The following is a 22,941-nucleotide window of genomic DNA, read 5'->3' as shown; positions in this document are numbered from 1 at the left end:
CTGCACCAGGGCCAGCAGCCTCTTCACCTCAGAGTCTCCCCCACTTGCCCAGGGGCCACTCCTCCTCTCAGGCTCCCCGGCCGCTGCTGCCACAGCCTCCGCCACGGAGAAGACGCAAGGGGCCAGGCTCAGCTGGGGCCCTGCACCTGCTGGCCGAGAGCAGCAGGAACCGGGCGCCTGAGCCCAGGCCGGCGGCAGCCTCCACAGCAGCACAGGCAGGCGGGGAGTGTAGGTACCTTGGGCTCGGGCCGCCCAGCTCCCCCCGAGTGGCAGCCAGTTCCTGGTCTGCTCTTGGCCAGCAGGTGCAGGGCCCCAGCCGAGCCTGGGCCCTTGCATCTCCTCCTTGGCGGAGCCCCCCACCCGCGCCCTCCTGGGTGGCCGTGGCAGCAGCAGCCGGGGAGCCTGAGAGGAGGAGTGGCCCCCGGGCAAGTGGGGGAGACTCCGAGGTGAAGAGGCTGCTGGCCCTGGCGCGGCCTGAGTGCTGGAGACTATCAGGTACCTGCCCGTAAGCAATAGTGTAAAAAAAAATTGGGGGGCACCGCTTTTTGGCGCCCCCAAATCTTGGCACCCTAGGCAGCCGCCTACTTCGCCTAGTGGTTACACCGGCCCTGAGTTGGGGACAGAATCAGACCTTTCATTTCTGTCTCTCTCCCACCCCCTTTCACTAAATCATAGGTTGCATCCACTGTAACATTCTAGAATAGCTGGTGTTTCTTGGCTAGGTTTCTAGATCACCTGTTTAGTAGAGCTGGTTGGGAATTTTTAGTGAATGTGATGTGTTGTTTTTTTCCCCACAGAAAAATGCCAGTTTGTTGAAACTTAAACTGGTCATGCAACAGAATCAGTTTTGACAAATCTTCCAACTCCAAAAAAAAAAAATGGAAACAAAATTTTGAAAACATCCTGTTTCCACATTTTCAAGCAGGAAAGTTTTGGTTTTTCAAGTTAAAATGATTTTTTTGTTTTGAAATTTTAGTACATTTAGAATAAATTTAAAACAAAAAGCAAAGACTGTTGAGAATGAAATATTTCAAAAATATTGAAATAAAATGTTTTGACCTCAACAGTCCTTTTTAATTTTTGGTTGGTGAAAATTTGTTTTAATATTTCAAATTTTCATCACAATTAAGGACAATATCTTAAAATTTTTCACAGGATAGGAAAACTGTTACCTGCCCCAGTCTCTTTATAGCACACCCTTACTATAGAACAGACTGGTTCAAGTTGCTAAATGGCTTCAAGTCTAATAATTAGGTGAGCACAAACCATAAAAGTCACATGCAGATTTCAAACACCCAGAAGTTCAGAGGTGTTTGGACTTGGGGTTTTGGCTCAGTCCACTGAAGTGGTGATGATGATGCAGATGAGGGTTTGGATTTCAAACATCCTAAATGTAGGGTTTCAAAGCTGAGTCTTAGGTTATAACCAGTCCTTAATTATTAACTACCTGATTTCACCTGCCCATCACTTTCTGATGAATTCTCCTTTGGGGCTGAAATTTTCCTAGCTTAGTCTGTAATGATAGGGGGAATTTTTCGGGAAAGTTTCAAGGAAAAACCCCTCAGTCATTTTTGCTTTGTGCACATAAGGGGAAAAAAATATTTTTTTTCCTACTGGAAGAAACTTATTGCCCAACCTCCCGAGGCCCAAAAGGTTCCTGTAACAACAATCATCACAACTTTATTATTTTAAAAGTGCCTATCAAAGCATTTGAGGTGCACTCACAACACAGTATTTTAAAAACTAATAAAAATAAGTCATCCACATCATTAACACTCATAGAGCCTTCGCTATTCTCAAAGCTCTGTGCACACATTAACACCATCTCTCTGAAATAGGTCAGAATAATTAGTATCAAATAATACAAACACTGTATTGTATTAGGTTCTAGATAAATATCTAGGATGAAATCCTGGCTCCATGTAAGTCAATGGCAAAACTCTCTTTAATTTCAAGGGAGCCATGATTTCACCCTTAGCCCTTATAGATATTGTTCCTCTTTTCCAAGCAGACCATTTTAATCCAGTTTGCAGGCAGAACATTTTCTAGTGTTACTCTGTTCTTATCTCTGGCTCATTAAGAGGAGACCATTGGATGCAAAGAGTCTGAGTCAAAGCTCAGTGCAGTCAGTGGGAGGATTTCCACTGACTACAACTGGATCAGGCCCTATATTGGTCATATGCCCGGAGGCTATACCTCACCTGCATCTATCATTGTCCTAAATGTGATGATCAAAAATGAACACACATGACCGTGCTGCCTCGTCCTGCTTGTTTGCTCCGTGATACGTGAATAGAAATTGCTTTTGATTTAGAGTTCAACTGCAATAAAAAGCCACCATGGATCAGTTTCATCCTTATCCCTCAATGAACAGGAAAGGGCAAGTATGGGGCTTGTTTTAAGGCTCCACTGGCCGCACTTTGCATGCTCCAAAGGTGGGCATTTAACTTGGAAAAGAAAACGCCTTTTCCTGTTTCCATTGTGGTTTTGCTAATGTTTCCAGCTGGAGGGGGATTGAATTCATAGTTTGCAACTTCCCTTAGTGTTTGGGGGAAGATGACAGTTGTCCCATGTTCCCACCCCAAATGTAGTCCTGAAGTGGCTTAAATATTTTCCTTCTAAAATCTTCCCTACTATGGGAGTTGCCCTGAGAGATGTCTGGAAGGATAGTTCCTTTTCAGTAACTAAGCATCGGGAGGTACTGCTGAGGACTATCACAGCATATCTAGAGCAGGGGTGGGAGGTTTGTATAATTTTTGGTGGTGTCCAGAACAGGTCCAAGTCCTGCCTTCCCCCCCCCCCCGCCCCCCTGCCTTGTAAGCCAATATATATATATTTAAAAATAATGTAAAAATGTGAGGGCTCTGGCGTGGGGCTGGTGATGAGGGGTTTGGGGTGTGGGAGGGGGCTCAGGGCTAGGGCAGAGGGTTGGGGTGTGTAATGAGAGCTGTGGGGTGGGGCCAGGAATGAGGGGTTCACGATGCAGGAGAGGGCTCAGGGCTGGGGCAAAAGGTTAGGGTGCGAGGGGATAAGGACTCTGGCTGGGGCTGGGAATGAGGGGTTTGAGGTGTGGGAGAGGCTCAGGACTAGGGCAGAGGGTTGGGGTGAGAGGGGTGAGGGCTTTTACTGAGGGTGCAGGCTCTGGGGTGGGGCAGGGCTGGGGATGAGGAGTTTTGGGTGCAGGCAGGCCAGAGAGGACTCCCCCCTTCTGCCCCCCAGCCCTCACCCCCACCGGCAGCACACTCACCTCACACCACTGTCCCTGCATGTGCTCCTAGGGCCCCTCTCAGGTCCAGGAAGCCCCCTCGCCTACTCTGTGATGGGCTGCCATCACATTTGCACCTCCTCCCCTGCTGCTGCCCCTCTCTGTAGCCTCCGTAGGAGTCGGGGGTGGGGCTGCCTCTTGGGGCAGGAGTGGTGACTGTGGGCGGGGGGGCCCCCTGTGTTAGTGGAGGGTCCCTCTGGAAAAGAGAAGAGTCTGAGGCAGAAGGCCAGCCTGCCCTGGCACGAGTGATTGGGTGTGCTAGGACCCTGTGATGGCAGTTGATGCTGGGAGCCAGCAGAGCGGAGGCAGCATGGAGCTGCAGGGGAGAGGCAGGGATGCTCCGGGACCCAGGGGATGCGCATGGGGGCAGCAAGCGGGAGCCAGGGGACACTCAGGGGAGGTGCGTGGAGGTGGCAGACGGGGCCAGGGGAGAGACCCAGTCCCGAACATTGGTGGAGCTGGGCCCGCGGGCCCTGAATATTCCTGGAGCCCGGGCACCACGGGCCCATATAACTCACCGCCCCTGATCTAGAGAGCCTCTGTTTGCTCCCCCAGCAGGCACATCTCCCTTGGGCTCAGAGAAAGACGATGAGTCTAGCAAGCCAGAGCCAGCAGGCAGTTGTGCTAAGGATTGAGGCAGACGTGTGGGCTTTTGAAAAAGCCAGTTTCATCTCCTTTTTTCTTCTCCGAGTCATATTTGGTTGGCACTATGGCACACTCTGAACTGCTTTCATGGACGCAAATCAGCCATGTAAACTGTGCAGAAAGAGGCCTCCAATGGCAGATCTTCAGCCAAGGTACAAGGCTCATTATGCCCCTGTCAAGGTTCCTTCCCCACTCTGAACTCTGGGGTACAGATGTGGGGACCTGCATGAAGGATCCCCTAAGCTTATTTTTACCAGCTTAGGTTAAAAACTTCCCCAAACTACCAACTTTGCCTTGTCCTTGAACCGTATGCTGCCACCACCAAGCGTTTTAAACAAAGAACAGGGAAAGAGCCCACTTGGAGACATCTTCCCCCAAAATATCCCCCCAAGCCCTACACCCCCTTTCCTGGAGAAGGCTTGATAAAAATCCTCACCAATTTGCATAGGTGAACACAGACCGAAACCCTTGGATCTTAAGAACAATGAAAAATCAATCAGGTTCTTAAAAGAAGAATTTTAATTAAAGAAAAGGTAAAAGAATCACCTCTGTAAAATCAGGATGGTAAATACCTTACAGGGTAATCAGATTCAAAACAGAGAGAATCCCTCTAGGTAAAACCTTAAGTTACAAAAAGTCACAAAAACAGGTATATGCATTCCATCCAGCACAGTTTATTTTACCAGCCATTAAACAAAAGGAAATCTAACGCATTTCTAGCTAGATTACTTACTAACTTAACAGGAGTTGTAAGGCTGCATTCCTGATCTGTTCCCGGCAAAAGCATCGCACAGACAGATGAACCTTTGTTTCCCCCTGCTCCCGATTTGAAAGTATCTTGTCTCCTCATTGGTCATTTTGGCCAGGTGCCAGCAAGGTTATCTTAGCTTCTTAACCCTTTACAGGTGAAAGGTTTTTGCCTCTGGCCAGGAGGGATTTTATAGCACTGTATACAGAAAGGTGGTTACCCTTCCCTTTTTTTTATGACAGCCCCACTCCTGTATTTTCCACTGCATGCATCTGATGAAGTGGGTTTTAGCCCACGAAAGCTTATGCTCAAATAAATTTTAGTCTCTAAGGTGTCACAAGTACTCCTTGTTCTTTTTTCTGATACAGACTAACACGGATACCACTCTGAAACCTTATTATACCTGTAACCCTGCTTATTTGTTTATTACTGAATGTCCATGTGATGAATCCAGATGTAAGCCTTGGAATTTTGGCTCCTTTCTGAATCACAGGTTGCTGCTATGCTTTCCTGTGATGTTAGATGTGGGGGGGAAATACACCCACAAAGAGATGCTCTTTGCTTTTAAAGCAGAGGCCCAAATCCAGCAGGAAGAATCATGCATGTAGTCCCCCTGCATATGGGTGGAGCCCCACTAAAGTCACTGATTCTCCAACTAGGCACAGGGGTCTAGCTGCGCAGAGTGTGCTGCAGGATTGAGGCAGTATTTATATAAAAAAAGTCCTCATCAATGCTATGTATAACAACTTGGATTAATTTAGGAAGTATTTCTGCATAGCTACTACTTACACACTTATTCCATGCTTGTCACTGTATCTGAATTCTTTGGGGCTGGGACTCTTTTCATTATGAGTCTGTACAGCTCCTTGCCCAGTGGGGCCCTGATCCAGGACTGGGGCTCACAGGACCCACTGCAATACAAATAGCAAGTAATAAATATACATATGGAATTTCCTTTGTCATCATTTATGCCATATCATCGTTGCCAACTCTCACAGTTGTATCACAGGTCTTGTGAGAAAGTTGCATCAGCTTAAGTAAAGGTGAGATTTTGAAACTGACTTAGTTCAACTGCTACAAGACCTTCTTCGGACACTGTTAATTCAGTTTAAGCCAGGCATGTTTCAGTTTATCGTAAATCGGTTTAGGAATTCACTAAAGCTAAACTGTAATAAGAGTGTCCACACGGGGAATTGCACTGTTTTAACCAAAGTAATTTGAACTCTTAAAATGAAATCAGTGCAACTATGTTAGGCCTTGTCTACATAAGTTTCTATCCCTTCTGGTTGCAGAGAAAAGATGTAAAACATTAGCCCTAAAAACTTCATAACCAAAAAAACAATAAGAAGAGCCCAGAGTTTTAGTATTAAAATCTCATTGTTTTGGGGACATGCCTTTTTTTTGAACACTTAGGGCTGGCAGAACTGGCCCCAGGTTTGTCTGATGGTGAGCCTTTGGGCAAAGGACTATGGGGAAAATTTTCAAAAGTTCCCATATGACTTTCAATAAGACTTAGGCTCCTAAGTGCCTGAATTGCCTTCAAAAATAGATCAGTAAAAAACCCACCATTTATTATTTTTAAAAATCTCATTATTTTAATCTCATGACTATGTGGGGCTTCACTCCTGTTCTGAGGTGGGCATTAATGCTATTTAAGCTTTGTGCGTTACTTTTTCTTTGGAAAATGAATCTTGTTTAGTCAGTTTCACATGTGTTTATAATCAGTTTCACTTCTGGGATTTATTAATTCTGTGTAGTAATATTTGGGATACAAGCTCTGCTGGGGAACATTTACATCCCAACTAAAATGGTTTTCAATGGATTTTTTAAAATGATGGAAATACTTCTATCCATCTGAGATTTTGTAAAACTATCTCCTTTAATAAAAATAAAAATGCTGGGCCTAAATCAACCTGACAATGGCTTATTAAATGCTCTGATGGGGTTTGTTTAAAAAAGACTTCCTGTAAATGCCACTATATCATTGAATCTTGGCAGAATTATTGTCCTTTTAATAGTAATAGGGCTGTACCAGTTTTTCTTGGGCCATCCCATAATCTGGAGGTTAGGCTCACAGATACTAGTATGTTCTGAAAAATCTTTTGGGACTGGCACAACATTGTCCTGTTCAGACATTGAGTTTCAACATGGCACTGTCATGACTCAGCCAGTGGCCCCAAACCTTGGATCTGACTAAGATGCACTGCGTACATGGTATAGGATTTGAGGGAGGGGTAAAAAGATGGTTTTATACCTCTTGATGCCCTCTGATACCTGAGGCTGCCATGCTCTTGTTTGGCCCTGTACCCATCTGCAGTGACCCCCAAGGGTAGCAGCACTACAGCCAGGTTCCCTCCTTCCAGGCATCCCATGACATTCCAGGGGTGGGAGTAGGCTATGTAGAGCCAGTTATGCCACCTTGGGATTCCTCCACCCCGAGGGTATCCTCAGCTGCCCAATTAGTTCCTTTGCTCCACAGAAGCATTGTAAAGGGGCCATAGTATGAACTTAGATGTGGTCCAGTAAGTCTGATGCCCGCTGTGGGACAATGGGAACACTGTGACACTACTGACAAGTCTTTCCTGCAGGATGAATGGTGGCAACCCAGTAAATAGGCCTTTAAATTACTCTGATAGCAGGCCCATTTCATTCCAGAAGTCAGAGACAGGAACAATCTAGTAATGTCAGTGGCTCTCCAGCCACACACACTTCTTCATAAGTAAACAGCATTGTCTAGGGCTCTGGACTGGGAATCATGACTCCCACGTCTATTTCTGGCTCTGTCAGTGACCAGCGTGTGACCCTGATCACACGATGTAGTCACATCAAGTGTAAAACTGGAGTGAGGAATCAGGCCTAGGGGTTTAAACCTGACAATGGATCTGATCCTCCCTCTCTGGCTCTTGCATGGCCCCCATCACCTAGTATCTGAGCACCTCAAAAGCTTTTCATGTCTTTATACTCACAACCGCCCTGTGAGGCAGAGGAGGAATTGTGGCATACAGGCTTGAGCCTGGTCTACACTTAGAAGATTTACAGGCTGAGATATGTCTGTTGCGTGTGTATGTTTGTCCTAATGTAGACACAGTTATGCCAGTATAAAAGTGCTTATGCTGATATATCTTACACCTGGTCTATACTGGGGGGATCGATCTAAGTTACGCAACTTCAGCTACGTGAATAACGTAGCTGAAGTCAACGTACTTAGATCCACTTACTGTGGTGTTTTCACCACGGTAAGTTGACTGCTACCGCTCCCCCGTCGACTCTGCCTGTGCCTCTCGCTGAGCTGGAGTACAGCAGTCAATGGGAGAGCCCTCAGGGGTCGATTTATCGCGTCTAGACTGGACACGATAAATTGATCCCCACTGGATCAATCGCGGCCTGCCGATCCAGCGGGTAGTGAAGACATACCCTTAGTTTGCTTCCTGAACCAGAAGTTATCCTGATATAAGCAGTTTTATACCAGTCTAACTGTGTCTACACTAGGATTTTATTTGTTTGTTCATTTTGCTGCTTTTCCTATGCCAGCATAGTTAAAGTGGAAAAACTTTTTAGTGTAGACAAGGCCTAAGTGATTTGTCCAACTGGAAGTCTGTGTTCAGTGTTCTTGCTTTGCCAAAGGTCTCCTGCAGCTAGGGCCCTTACCACTGTACCATTCTTCCTGTGAACCCCATAGTCCTGAGAGTAGTCTTTACTTACTGTGTAATTCCACTAAAGCCAATATAACTATTAAATGGGGAAAGAGGAACTCCATGATTACAGGCTGCAGAGATGGGGCTCTGTATCCCTTTGAAGTGTTCATGCCACTATATTCAGTCAATGTATCCATCCACATAAGAACCCTGGCCAGTGAAAGACTGTTCCCCACAGGTTAGCTCCCTCCCTATTGCCTGGATTGATCTACTGGCTGACCTTAGCATATTTCAAAGCCATCAAGCTGAAGTAGGTCTTGGGCATTAGTCCGAACTCCCCTCCCAAGGCCTGCACAGCATTGGCAGCATGGCATGCTGATATCAAGATGTCACATCACAATGTCAAAATATAACCGTAAACCTGTAGCTATTTTGAAAGGAGGCTCATGGTCACAGTTGACATCAGGAAAACCTGTGGGTAAACCAGCCTATCAAATTGCAGGTGTCGCCTGCCCGGTGTGGGAGGCTCCACAGGACTAGCAGAGGAAAAGCTGTTCTGTGGTTAAAGGATAGGATTAGGAAATAGGCCTTCTTTACATTGGGGATTTGGCCCCGTTGCAGCCATTGGTAGCCAGCTACTGCTGCAGCTGCCTAGAGCGGGCAAACAAAGCTGCTGTAAGCTATCATTTGAATGGATACTTCTTCCATTTCAAATGGGGGCAAACTGCCCCCGTTTGAAAGTTAATCAGTTTAGGGGTTTGTACTGATGCAGCTGCACCAGTAGCTAAAATCTCAGAATAGACCAAGTTTCTATTTTCAGCTCTGATTTGCTGTGTGACCTTGACCAAGTTATTTAAAGCCACATTTTTGAAAGTGCTCTTTTATTTGGGGTTATTTTTTTGCAGAAGAAACTGGTGGTTACTCTTGAAAAATTCAGCCTTAATCTCTCTGTGACTCAGTTCCCCTACCTGCAAAATGGGGATTCTATTTCCCCCTTGGGTGGAAAATGCTGTTGAAGGGCAAAATATTACCCTATTGTACTTGGATACAAAATATTACCCTATTGTACTTTGGTACCTCTACTTAAGTGGTCTTTAAGTAGAGGTACCAAATTTAGGTTTAGGGATTCATTTTTAAAAAAACAATTTATATAAAGCCCAATATAAAAATAATGTTTAGACAAACATTTCCCTGCAGTGTTGTGAATCCACCAGCAGCAGGGTGATATTGCATGAGAAATAGAAAGTGAAATTGATTAGAAAAAAAAGAAGTGAAACTGACTAACCAAATTTGGACAGTAAAGTAAGGGAACTATTCTAGGGACACTGATTAGATTAAGTAGTTTCTTGTCTCAGTTGTAATTGCAACACTTCAGCATTGTAACAGAGCCATTGTGTTGCACCACATACCATGCAATGGTGGCTTTTCCAGTGCATTCTGGGACCCCTGAAGTGCCTGCCTCATAATGCCCAGTACTACTGCTGACAGCAGGACCTATGGTGTAATTTCCAAATATGAGTCACTACACTTATGAGATGGAGCTAGGAGGACTGGCTGCATCAATGCACTGCTTGTAGCTTCCTGAACTCACATTAAGGAGAATCGTCTCATCTGTTAGCAGTATGGAGTTTGTGACACAGAAGAGTTCTGATTTTATCCAGTAGAAGGCAGTGTTAACACATACACTATCCAGTTCATTACAAAATTGCGGAACATATTTCACAAGCATAATGCCTTTTAAGTGATTCATGACAAATATAATTTTTCCCTCATAATCTGATTTAAAAATGTTTGGTTTCACTCCTCTATTATGTACCATCCTTCTTTCCACCTGACTCTTGACTCCAATAATAATAATAATAATAATAATAATAATAGCAAACTATGACAGTATATGCAAACGTTCATGTAATAAAGCAAGCCACTATCAGCTATTATTCCCTAACTAGTAATTACCCATGATTATGCCAAACCTTTCCCTTCCCAGGTGCAACTCAGTAATTAAAGCTGGCCTTTGAAAGTTACCTCGCACAATGACACCTGGTAGTTCTGCTTCTATTTTCTCCTGCTCCCTACATATAAAACTGAATTATTGCTGTGGTTTATCAAGGTGGAAAACAAGGAGCTTTTGAAAGCACTGTGCTCATGTAGTTTCAAAACATAATGGGTATGAATATTTCTGAGCAGGTCATCCTAATAAAGAATGAGGGCAGTAATATATTTGATTGCTCATGTTTTGTACAACTCTTTTGTTCCAGTGACAATTTACAGGACTACACTGATTCAGAATCCAGCAAACCATGTAGGTGTCTCAGGATACTTAATGACATTATTTAAATGGACACTGGCAATAGATACATGAAGATTTGAGAAACCCAAGCATTCAAAAATCATGGGTCAGCCTCTCCCACATCCCTCCAATCATGAGATTTTATTTTTAAACAAGACACTTTGAGTTCTTTCTCTTTGGCATCTGGTTTCTGTGCTTTTTAAGATGCATTTTCTTCACACTTACAAGCTTTTCTCTCCAACCATGAGGGCGAGAAACTTACTTTTTCTTTTAAATCAAAGTTGAGATTCTCATGCAATCTTTTGATTCCAGTAGCTGGGACTTTAAGAAAATACACCAAAAGTTGTGAGACTTATGATAAAATCATGAGAGGTGGCAACTCTGTAAATATGCATTGTCACTCACACTTTTTCGCACTATTGAACAGAGTCAAAGATTTGGATATTTGGTTTTTTAATCTAGAATGAATAGAAATTGAATATACACACTAAAATATAAAATCAGTGAAACCTGGAAGCAGTGTACAATAAACTGAATTTAATACAAACAATACCTAGCACAGGTGATACTGTAATGATAATGCAGTACTGGACCAAGGGCAGGAGATAAAGGGCTGAATAATTCTAGACGTTCAGATCTATAACTTAGGTTTAATGTGCTGCATGAACCATGGGGCCTTCTTTAAATTTTTACCATCTTGTCCTTACATCTGAAACACAACAATCTGCCATGGATCCTGCCTACTTCATTGACTCCCTGACTGTGCAAGCCACTTTAAATAGTAAACTACAATAAATCGAATGCATCCGATGAAGTGAGCAGTAGCTCACGAAAGCTTATGCTCAAATAAATTGGTTAGTCTCTAAGGTGCCACAAGTCCTCCTTTTCTTTTTGCGAATACAGACTAACACGGCTGCTACTCTGAAATCTACAATAAAATTGTAACCCTTACATGCACCCATTCCCATCTTTCGGAGTAGCGGCCGTGTTAGTCTGTATTCGCAAAAAGAAAAGGAGTACTTGCGGCACCTTAGAGACTAACCAATTTATTTGAGCGTAAGATTTCGTGAGCCACAGCTCACTTCATCAGAGGCATCTAAATCCCTAGGCAGGGGAAGGAGAGGACAGGCTGCCACATTTGCAGGCTCCAGCAAATGGAGAGCAGGGTCTTCTCCATTGAACAGGCGGCATCTAGGCATTCCTTATTTTCACCCCCTTGACCCCTATTATGACTTCATCCAGCTGGTGTCCCAAGGCCCCCTGAGGGAGGGTGTTGCTCATTGCTAGTAGCTCAGCGCCACCAGCCTAACACTCTCCACACTTACCAACTTGCACTGCACCCTTTTGAAGGATAGCAGAGCTTCCAGTGCCATGTGTGCTGCTGGGAATCCACAAGAGGGAATCTGATGGTGTTACCCAGACGTCCTCTTGGGGCAGCCTGCTGCGGTATGTCCCCTCTACACTCATCCTGCCTGCGCTGTGTTATAAAGCCGCAATCTGGCCTTGTGGCTATTGCTATCTTTCTACATTTGACAAATCCTGCCCGTCTCTCTGCAGCTGGAGAGGCTGCTGATGGCAGAAATTCTGCTGCACAGATGAGGATGATTTGGAGGAGCTATTTCTCCTGCGGAGGAGGGCACAGCAGAAGTGGCACAGCTACTGCAGAAGCCCTGAGACCACAGTGCAGCCACAAGGGAATTTCTTGCAGCCCTTGCAGAGCTCCTCAGAGCACAGCCCAGTTACTTGGACTGGTGCTGACTGCAGGATTTGACTCTTTGACATTAGAACAGGGGTGGGCAAACTTTTTGGCCTGAGGGCCATATTGGGTTTCCAAAATTGGATGGAGGGCCAGTTAGGGGAGGCTGTGCCTCCCCAAACAGCCAGGAGTGGCCCAGCCCCCGACCCCTATCCCAACTGCTTCTCGCCCCTGATGGCCCCCCTGGGACTCCTACCCCATCCAACCTCCCCTGTTCCCTGTCCCCTGATGGCTGCCCCAGGACTCCTGCCGCATCCACCACCCACTGCTCCCTGTCCCCTGACCGCCCGCGCACCCCCCAGCCCTGACTGCCCCCTGCCGCCCCATCCAACCTGTTCTCTCATTCCTGACTGCCTCCCCAGGTCCCCTGCCCCATCCAATCACCCCTTCTCCCTGTCTCCTGACCGACCCCGCCCCCCCCCCCCGCCCCTGACTGCCCCCTACCGCCCCATCCAACCCCCCCTACTTCCTGACTGCCCTCCCAGGACGACTGCCCCATCCACCACCCACTGTCCCCTGACCGCCCCCGCCCCGCCCCCAGCCCTGACTGCCCCCTGCCACCCCATCCAACCTGTCCTCTCATTCCTGACTGCCCCCCCAGGACCCCTGCCCCATCCAACCACCTCTTCTCCCTGTCCCCTGACCGACCCCGCCCCCCCCCGCCCCTGACTGCCCCCCCAGGACCTCTGCCCCATCCAACCACCCCTTCTCCCTGTCCCCTGACTGACCCCAGCCCCCCCCGCCCCTGACTGCCCCCCCAGGACCCCTGCCCCCATTCAACCCCCTGTTCCCGCCCCGACCCCTATCCACATCCCCACCCTATGACCACCGCCCAGAACTCCCCGGCTCTCTATCCAACCCCCAATGCCCACTTACCGCACTGCCTGGAGCACCGGTGGCTGGCGACGCTACAGCCGCACCGCCTGGCTGGAGCCAGCCACGTCACCGCGCAGCTCAGGGCACCGGGTCAGGCTGCGGCTCTGCAGCTGCACTGCCCCAGGAGCTCGCAGCCCCGCCATCCAGAGCATGGCACCGGCGGTGCAATGAGCTGAGGTGCGGGGGATGGGGGACAGCCTCCCGGGCCAGGAGCTCCAGGGCCGGGCAGGAGGGTCCTGCAGGCCAGACGTGGGCCGCGGGCCATAGTTTGCCCACCTCTGCATTAGAATCTGGTTTGGGTTTTTTAGCCAGGACACTGAGGTGCCACCTCCCTCTTTCAGATGTGCCATGAGAGACCTTTATCATATACTTCCACAGAACCAAATGATCCAAATACATAGGAGCCTGGAGAATAGAAATTCAGGCAATCTGAAGATTTTAGGATTTCCTGCAGATTTTTTTGAATTCACCAGGAATTATGATTTCATTTAAAAATATAGTTTCCAGCTATTTCTTTTCAAAGTTAGCCCCTTGGATGAGGCACTGCTGTCTTGTTGAGTCAGCAGAGGGACAGATTGAAAAAATAGCACTTAGAGGTGTGGACTTCTCCATTTACATTGAGCTATCATAGCCTCTGTAAGCTGTCAGAATCACACTTTAACGTTAACCACTTCCCTGCTGGTCAATGTAATTGAAATGTCCAATTAAATTAGACATTTCTTGTACTGACATTCCATTCATTTGAATGGATGTTCCCCAGCAATAACAAAGCAAGTCCTGAATAATAGATAGTCAAATAGTCTCCCACTTACTTGGGTAATGGACATGTTTATAAATGGACATGTGCTTGTAAATTAGGTAAAAAGGGGTAACTAAAAACTGCTAGACTCCCTTGGTGCAGTTTGTAGGATGTTGCAGGATCCTGTGGGATTTTGTGAGTTTTCTATTAAATTTGTTCCAGCAGAAGTAACTGCAAAGGCATTACAGTTTAGTATGCTTATAAATATCTTTTCAATGACCGTCCTTTTGTCTTACATTTATATCTGGTAATTGGTGGAGGCTCCTGACATCCAGAAATGGGAAGATGAAACTAAGGTGCACTCTGAGCCAATTTGCAACAATGGGTAAGGATCATAAAGTACCTGATTCAAAGCAGGGTAGGCACTGCGTGTGTTGAAGAGTCTACATGGCAGGTTACCAAGCATCAGAACATGGCTAAGCGTGACAGAACAATTATGGGAAAAAATCTTCATGGATCTTAGAAACTTTCTGCTGTCTCTCTGCAGATGCCAACTCCCACCAGAGACGTGGTTCAGCGAACACAGTCCAATTTCCAGTGTGGATGGGGTTTAATATCAGGCTTCTATGGCCTCTGCCCGTGAGTAATTTTTTATTCCAATCCTGTCTCCCCAAGGATCAAGGAGCAGATTGGAAAAAGGGCAGTGGTACTCTTCCATGAAACAGGGTCCACCCACTTGAGACACCAAGATGATGTGTCACTCACAGTAGATTATCCAGATGTCCAAGATATGATCTCTGCTGGGTTCCTTGGGCTTAGTTCCCCCATAGAAGACTCAGATGTCCTGCTGGGCTCTGCAAGGCTCCTTGTGTTTTCCCTCCTTTTTGAGAAGGGAGTCATAAGAGTGGTACTATCATCCAAGCACCAGCCACTTAAGGTGCCAGAAGGAGTTGTCACTAAATGCTTTGATCAGCAGTAAAAGAGTCAACAATGTTGGCATTTAAATGATCATTATTGGGCTTTGACTTCACACTTCATTGATGGCTTCTCTACACCGTGCCAACAAAGTGCACTCAAGGGGTTGATTTGTAGAGCCCTCTAATATATTACACTTTCCTTGACCTGAGCAGACCCTGCTGGTGTGCTCCTCAAGGTACATAGTTTGTATTAACATAGCCGTCATCCTCAGGGAAGGTTCATACCTCTTGGTGCTATTGTTTCAGGCTGTCGGCAGATGTCTCTGCAATGGTTACACTCATTTCACATTTTGAAGGTTTTCTTTGCAAACGGAAGGACTAGAAACTTGCTTTAAAAAATAAATCCAAGCAGAGATTCTGGAGCACAAGATAGCACTTGGAAGAGGTGATAGTGGTATTCTGTACCTCCAAATCTCCCCCATTCAAGCTCTGATAGAAACTATCTCAAGAACAGTAAAACTGGCCCTACTGTACTACTTTCTTATAGTAAATTAAACTGCTGCTTCAAACAAATGTATCTCTAGGGGTTTCTAAGGCTGCCTAGATCCTATAATTTTGGCACCAGATAAATGTCCTGCTGCAACAAAATGCAAATAGTGTAACAAACCACTGGACTCCTATGAGTTCCTGATTATTCCTATGCTCCCACCAGGGTCATTCAGAACTTCAGCGTGACTGTGGAATAGAACTCAAATATGAATGCTCTTTCCACTTGAACCAAAGGAGAATCTTTGTTAGTGCCCATGCTACACAGTCCAGCCAGTTCATTAGAATATATTTTAAAAACTATCAGTTACTAAATCAGTTGACATAATAAACAGATTTGGAGCCAGAAATATTTGGCTGGGGCTGGTAAAAGGGGAGTACTCACATCCTCTTCTGAAGATTGTGAGAAAGTGACAGAGTTTTACCCTTACAGGAATATAAATATTCATAGCAAATAGGTAGTGGCTGCTGCTGCCTGCTCACATTTCTATGTATTTCCTGAGCTCTTCATTTAGCCTGGCAGCACAGGATTATTTTAATGTCAAATCAAGGATCCAGTAGTGTAAAGGAGCAGGGGAAAGGTACATTTCATGTAGTAACCCTGGAAGGAAACTCCAAGATGAAGACTTGAGGCAGTCCAGTGAGATATTGTACCAGCCACATATACTAAACTGTCCTTTCAGTAGATCAGAGAGAAAGCCCCTTTGGTGAGGCCATGAACTGTTGCAGAACACAAACAAATGTTTTCAGATTTTCTTTATAGGAAGGTATAAGATTCATTCTCCTTCAATTTCCATATAGGAAATTATGTTTAAGGGACTGTTTACACTACAAAAAAAATCTGTTGGCTGATTGATCCCATTTTCAAAAGAAAAGATCCAACCTATGAGGCACTACTGATTATGGCCCTTGCCGTAAAGCCCAGTGCAAGTCTAGCTGTGCATTTGTCCAGCACCTACCACAGTGTGGCCCTTAGCAGCCAGGTGCTACTGCAACACACATAATAAATAATGAAGTTTGGTAATATGCTCAGTGGTTCTCCAGTACACCCACCTCCACTTATAGCCAGTACTGCTATGATTATCTCACAATTTGATTTTGAACATTTCACAGATTTAGATTGAAAGTGTCAGTGCCTGATTCTCCAGTCTACATCAGCACTATTCATTTGACTGCAGTGGAGCTATTCTGGTGGAAAACCAGTGTAATAGAGTGGAGAATCAAGGCCAAAATATATAAGAAGCCACATTTTGGAGAAAGATTTCAGAAAATAAAACAATCACAATTATTTATGCTATGCTAGAGTTGCTCCTGGAGTTTACTAAAATATAGGAAGACTTGTCCATACTCCAAAAAGTCCACAATCTTAAATAAACCATAACACAGCAGCAAGCAAAGACAAACAGCTGAAGTGGTGGGCTAGGCGTTATACAAACACACAGTTAGTCACAGTCCCTGTCCCAGAGAGTTTTCAATCTAATTTATAAAATATGACTTTGAAAATGAGCAATTAGTAGGATTACAATCAAACCCTTCCTGCGCCAGGAAATGGGCTAATTTAGAGGGAAAGTTGGGGGGATGGGAGATTTCCTTGGCTTCCTTAGGGGATGGATGTGTGCAACCCCATGCACTCCCATCCACTTCTTGCTAGCCTTCTCTCAGCCTGCTTGAGGGGCTCATGTATTTCCCATCCTGATCTCTCCCCCCTACGCCCCCATCACCCCAGCAGATGTTTGATCCCTGTTCTGTGTACTGGGGTCAGAGGCAGCTGAGAAGAGCTGTATGGGAGGCAGGTCGGAAAATAAAGTTGCTGCTCCTGCTCCTGCCCTCCAGCTTTGGCACCTGGCTCCTCTGCCCTTGTAATGCAACCTTAGCTGGGGCTGACAGTCAGTGGGCCTTGCAGAGAAAGAGTGGGGCCCACATGCAAATAGAGGAATTCTTGCGCATGAGCGTTACGCGCACGTTGGGACGGGCTTTCGTCCCTTCCACCGCGGGCGGGCAGCAGTCTTCCCTCGGAGGAGGCGTGGGAGGATATGCAAATGAACGCCTGCCTTTCCTTCGTGACTGGAGAGAGGGCTGGAGGGGCGGGACCGGATATGTAAATTGCACCCGGCGTTCTGAAAGGGGGGAAGAGTGCTGCGTACGCAAATAGCAAACCGGCTTTTTTCATAAATTGCGCAGAGAGGGGTGGTGGGCGTGGCTCTCATGCAAATCTAACCCGGAGTTCTGCGAGCCGAGAGGAGGCGTGGCTGGAATGCTAATATGACCGAAGCTCTCTTCTAATTGGAGCTGGGGACAAGGCGAGGATGAGCATGCAAATATCGGAACCCACTCCTTTCCTCCTTCTCCCCCTCCCGTACCAGCCCCTCCTCCGGTTTAAAAGCAGCGGCGCCTGCGCACTGAGGGGAAATGAGGACTTAGTCTGTTACACAAGTGGCTGCTGTGTTGAGTGAGGGGGCTGCACTCTCCCTTCGGCCTCAGACTCTGCTGCTCCCAGGCGCCTCTGCTCCTGTGTAGGCCTCCCCACCAGCCGGCATGAGCGGGGACCAGCTGCACAACGACTCCCAGGTGAGGGACCCGCACGCACCCCCCCATATCCCCTCAGGCACTTGGGGCCCCAGTGGGGCCCTCCAGCCCCCCAAAATCCCCTCAGGCCCTTGGAGGTGCCCCTGGCCCCCCAGTATCCCTTGGGGCCACGGGGTGACCTCACCCCCATATCACCTTAGTGGGGGCGGCCCTCCCCCTCGCAGAGCTCTGGATCCCTAACCCCCTTGGCTCCCCCTCCCTATTTGCCCTCGGACACTTAGGGTGGGATGCCTTGATCACTGCCCCGCGGGCTCCTCCAGTCTCTGTGATTGGTGATTTCCCCATAGACACATAAAGGTCTGTAACCTCCCCCCCCGCCCCAAAAAAAAAAAAAATCCCAGCCAAGCCACACACGGGGGGATTTTTTTCTCCTGCCTTCCCTTTAAAAGACAGATCCAGAGAGGATGGGAATGTGCCCCCCCTTTTCATGCGGGGGAAGGGGTACCAGGGCAGGGGTGCCCCAGAGAATGGGTACATAAGCATGAGGGGGGACTTAAAATAGGTTGGGGGGAGGTTAAAACTTTGGGGCGCTAGGAAGTCTGAATTTCGCCCGCCCGCCCTTGATTTGTGGGGGGGGACCCCCCTCCCAATACGTGTCTGTGTGGGAAACGGACTGTGATTCGATTTCCTTCCTCTTCATTTAAAACTGCCCCCTGGATCAGGCTCTTTTACTGTTTTTGAAAACCTACATGATTTTTTTTTCACTCGCTTCCACTTGTCCTTGCAGATCGAGGCGGATTTCCGAGCGAACGGTGAGTCTCTGCCCCCCACCCCCGCCTTTTGGGGGCGATTTACCCCACTTTACCTCCCCTTTTCGCTCCCCCCCTCTTCTGTGTTACTGAGGATGGTAAAGGACAGACATGGCGTCCCAGAGACTAAGTCCCGTCTCCTCGCTCACCGGCCCCATTGTTCCCATCGAGCTGCCAAATGCTCCTGCTTCCGAGGGGCTTAGGCTCCACCCGACCCCCTCTTCTCCTAGTGGGGGCAATGCAGGCCCCAGATCCGGTCCCTCCGGGTTTCCTGGGGTCCCCTTTGGGCCCCGATTCCTCCCTGGAAAGTCGCCTTGTCGACGGTCAGGACTTAGTCTCTGCGCCATTTTCTTTTTCTCTCTCCTCTCTCTTCTGTGTGTGTCTCTTTCTTTCCTTCTCCTCCTACCCTGAGCTGCCGAGCAGGAGCCTCCTGCAGAGAAACACGGGAGAAATCATCACCTCCCGACCCACATACCCTCCCAGAGAAGGGGAAAGGCAAAGTTTTTAGGTTAAATAAATCACTAAGCAGCCTTTATTCCACCCACCCCTCTCTCTCCTCTTCAGTTTTGTTTCTTTCAGTCAATTCCTCTCATCCCCTAAAATGAAAGGTGGTTACAACATGTTGCTCTTTAAAAGATTCTGCTGCATCCATTTTAAGACCAGGATTATTTCTTTCTTTGCTGTTTAATTGATCTAACTTTACCTTATTGGGTAGAAAATTTTAATTTAAATAATTGCATTTTTTTTATTTTTAAAAAGGAGTGTAAGCAATTCCAGAAAGGTAGTCAGCATCACTTCAGAAAGTTTGCAAGTTGGTTGTTCATTTTTGGTGAATAGGTTGGAGGATCCCTGTAGGTGATTGCATTTCGGAGGATGGCTACCAATTTTTTGCATACTGCTGGGTCACATATTGGTTTTGGTTTTTTTCCAAACTGGTATATTTAAAAGTGGAGGGGGGGCGAGAGGGGGAGGTACAATTTGCCTCTGCATGCATATGTCACTGTCAAACAACTGGATTTACTTGAAGAGCTCTGTCTGTCCCCTAAGTAATGGGGATGGGAGGTTTGGGGGGGGGGGGGAAGGATGATGTGCCTGTTGTCTAAAAGTGTTTGCGTTCACTCCCCCTCTTTATTAAGGTGTTTTCATCTTGCCTCCCAATCCCATTGCATTAATACTGTTTTTATTATGCTGGGTTCTTGGCATTTGTAGTCATTGGACTGTTGTTCTGGACAATATGTTTGATGCCTAATTGCTTTGCAAACTGCTATACATGTAAATATTCACAAATATAAAATATTTGTGTATGCACATCTTTTTATATTCATGCACATAAATGCATTTTATAGATAATGTAAATGTGTATATAACAGAAGTATGCAGATACAAATATGCTATTTAAAAAAAATTTCCCCTCTACAGATAAAATAATATTTAATAAATAATTATTTTAAGGAAGATGAGAAGATAATTCATTCCCTGGAACTGTAATAAGAATTTTTAGAATTACTTTAGTATAAGTATGTCTATAAATATTTGTAACCTCCCTATGTAGGAAATATTTGCTTAAGGGTAAGGTTTTTTCTTGAGGAAAAAGCTCCACTTATATGCTGATTTAGATATGTGAAATAATGGACTCTCCTAGTCATACTTCTAGTGGACAATCTTAACAGTGTGTGTTTCCCCCCTCCACCCCCCCCCATATTAAGGCTGGCTGTACACTATTTTTATTGTTACCAATTAGGAGTGGTTTAGGGACATAGAGCACTTGACACCCTTCTGACTCTGTGGGTTTTTCTTGTCATCTCACAACTGCTGAAGGAAGTCTAGTACACAGATTTAAAGTAAGCATGTACCACATATCTCAGACAAAATGTATATAACTGGTGAATCAGATATGCCTGATGAATTTCAACCGATGAAGGTGTCATAGAACTCTTCCTTCCCATCATGATTCCAAGTCTTCCTTTGACTGTCATTAGTCTTCATTGTAGTTTTTCTCAAGCAACAGAAAGGCAAAATCTTCTGTGTTGAATGCTGCATTTGCTAGGCTTGTTAAGGGAGTAACGCTGTTGATAGTCCATGTCCTTTCTGACCTTGCCACCAAAGCTGAACCTACTTCAGGAACCTGCTGTCTCTTCTCTCTAAGGTTCTTTCATTCTTGCTTCCACTGTACAGTAGTACCTCTCACTTCTGTGTCAGACATTATCACGTGTTGTTATTATGGCCATGGGAGTCTGGGCTTTTATGTACTTCTTGTTTGGATCCTAGTTAGTTGCAAGAAGTAGAAATGGGTAGAAAGAATCCCATATACATTATTCTGAGCACTTAAAATTGGTTTGTACTTTAATGAGACTGTATAGAGCTGTTTGATGTTGTTATTAGGAGGCAGGGCCTGGACAGAAGCTTAGGGCCCACAACTATTTACACTTAAAAGAGTGAAGGGAAGTATTTAGTCCTGAAAGAGTCAATGTGGTATTGACTACTCAATCCACATACTATATAAGCGTTAAGCAGACATACTTACTGTTGGAACAAAGAACTCTATGGTTTTTGTCGGTAATACAGTAGCTAAACACTTGTAATTATTCTTATTAAGACAGGAAACTTGGAATCTATGTCTATGACTATACCACTGTAATGTAATCACTTCAGATGTTACAACCCAAGCTAGGTGGGTGTGGATCCTCTAGTTAATGGGAGACATCCAATGTTCAAGGATGTTGGTGGTTCAATTTTTGGCACTATTATCTTTTAATAGGGGCTAAATTGATAGAGTAGCATGATGTTAGCATCAAGGGGTCCTAGAATCAAGGTCAAGTGTAAAATGGAAGTGCTGACCATTCTGATCACTAAAAATCCACGCCACTCCTAACAAGTGTGTCCCAAACCATTCTACCTTTGGTAATTGTATTTTGTGTAACTACCCAAATTCCCCCTGCCATTTAATTAGGATACGATATTTTTCTTCACCTGAAGTGTCTTCTGTTGTTGCTGTGCACTGTTAAGAATTTGCCATCTTTGGTTTTAGAAGTGGGTGAAGTGATTGGATCCTGTGTGTGTAAAAAGAAAAGGTGTACTTGTGGCACCTTAGAGACTAACCAATTTATTTGAGCATGAGCTTTCATGAGCTACAGCTCACTTCATCGGATGCATTCAGTGGAAAATAGTAATTGACAATCTTGTAAGTGGTGTGCTGTTTAAAACACCAACCTGAAGCGTATGTATTATCTGTGAATGGGGATAATACTGTCCTCCTTTGTAAAATGCTTTGAGATGTAAAGATGAGTAGTGCTATAAAAGAACTAAAAAACCATCCTCAAGATCTGAATGCAGTATAAAGAAAGTTTATTTCCTAGTAGGAAATATCTTAAAGTACATTTATGAAAATGGCACCTTCTTATTCAACAGATGTTACTACTTTTTACTCCTGTTAGCCTACAGAGACATTCTCGGTATGCAAGAACTACTAGCTGGATTCTTTTCTGGCTTTAGCTTAATCAATAGCATTGTTAACCAAGTTCCAGTTGAAGAACCTCTTATTGCTAATGGGCCAGAAGGAACCCATCTTGACTTTCAGTTCTCCTCTTGTGTTTGCAGAACATAGCAATTAGAAAAATCTTTGTTTGTAAAATGAACAAACTGGATATGGAGCATCTAAGATGTTCAACACCCACAATTTTATTTCTGCAGTATAAGACTATGTCTTGCATGCCTATTATTCTGTGTTCAGAACTCCTATTAAAATTTAATGGTGGTTTTGCATAAAAATTGTTAAGAGGAGGCCCTTCAGTGAATTTCCCCTTTTGTTGATTTAACTAAATATCTTAAGATGGGATTTAAGGCCAACGTCACTGCAGTAATCGGTGAAATACTAACTGGACTTGAGCACAAATTTTGATTGTCTGGCTGTGTGGAAGCTTATTTTTAGAAGCTGAATGTGCTTGAGTGAGAAGTGCTTCGTTTAATAGTTAACTTTAAAAATGCCAAAAGTGTGGAAAAGCAAGTATCTTGTCAGAAATTGACAGTTTTGTAGTGTTATCATGAGCATTAATAAGACAGTTTAGAGGCAGCTTTGTGTTGTGGGGGGAGCACTTGAAAAGGGGGTGAGAAATGGAAAAGAGAAATTTAAAATTAAATGGCATTGGAGTTGAGCAAATGCTTTGTAAGTGATGGACATTCAAAGGCCACT

General features: G+C 45.4%; 1 protein-coding gene across 2 annotated transcripts in view; it reads left to right on the top strand.

Annotated features, from left to right (window-relative positions):
* The first annotated feature begins 17,799 nt into the window (after positions 1 to 17,799).
* The window catches only part of TOP1 (DNA topoisomerase I), an 88,351-nt gene continuing 83,209 nt past the window's right edge, over positions 17,800 to 22,941 (top strand). For both annotated transcript variants that reach the window (XR_012154700.1, XM_073309736.1), the window contains exons 1-2: positions 17,800 to 17,985; positions 18,731 to 18,755. Coding sequence is in view for 1 of the 2 variants with exons in the window: in XM_073309736.1 (XP_073165837.1) it covers positions 17,953 to 17,985; positions 18,731 to 18,755 (58 nt within the window). In the remaining variant the exon portion in view is untranslated. The remainder of the gene's footprint in view (positions 17,986 to 18,730; positions 18,756 to 22,941) is intronic.

The sequence above is a fragment of the Lepidochelys kempii genome, chromosome 13, assembly GCF_965140285.1.
Source record: "Lepidochelys kempii isolate rLepKem1 chromosome 13, rLepKem1.hap1, whole genome shotgun sequence".
NCBI classification, from domain to species: domain Eukaryota; kingdom Metazoa; phylum Chordata; order Testudines; family Cheloniidae; genus Lepidochelys; species Lepidochelys kempii.
Note: the sequence above shows the minus strand (reverse complement) of the source record. Positions and strands in the feature narration are given on the sequence as shown.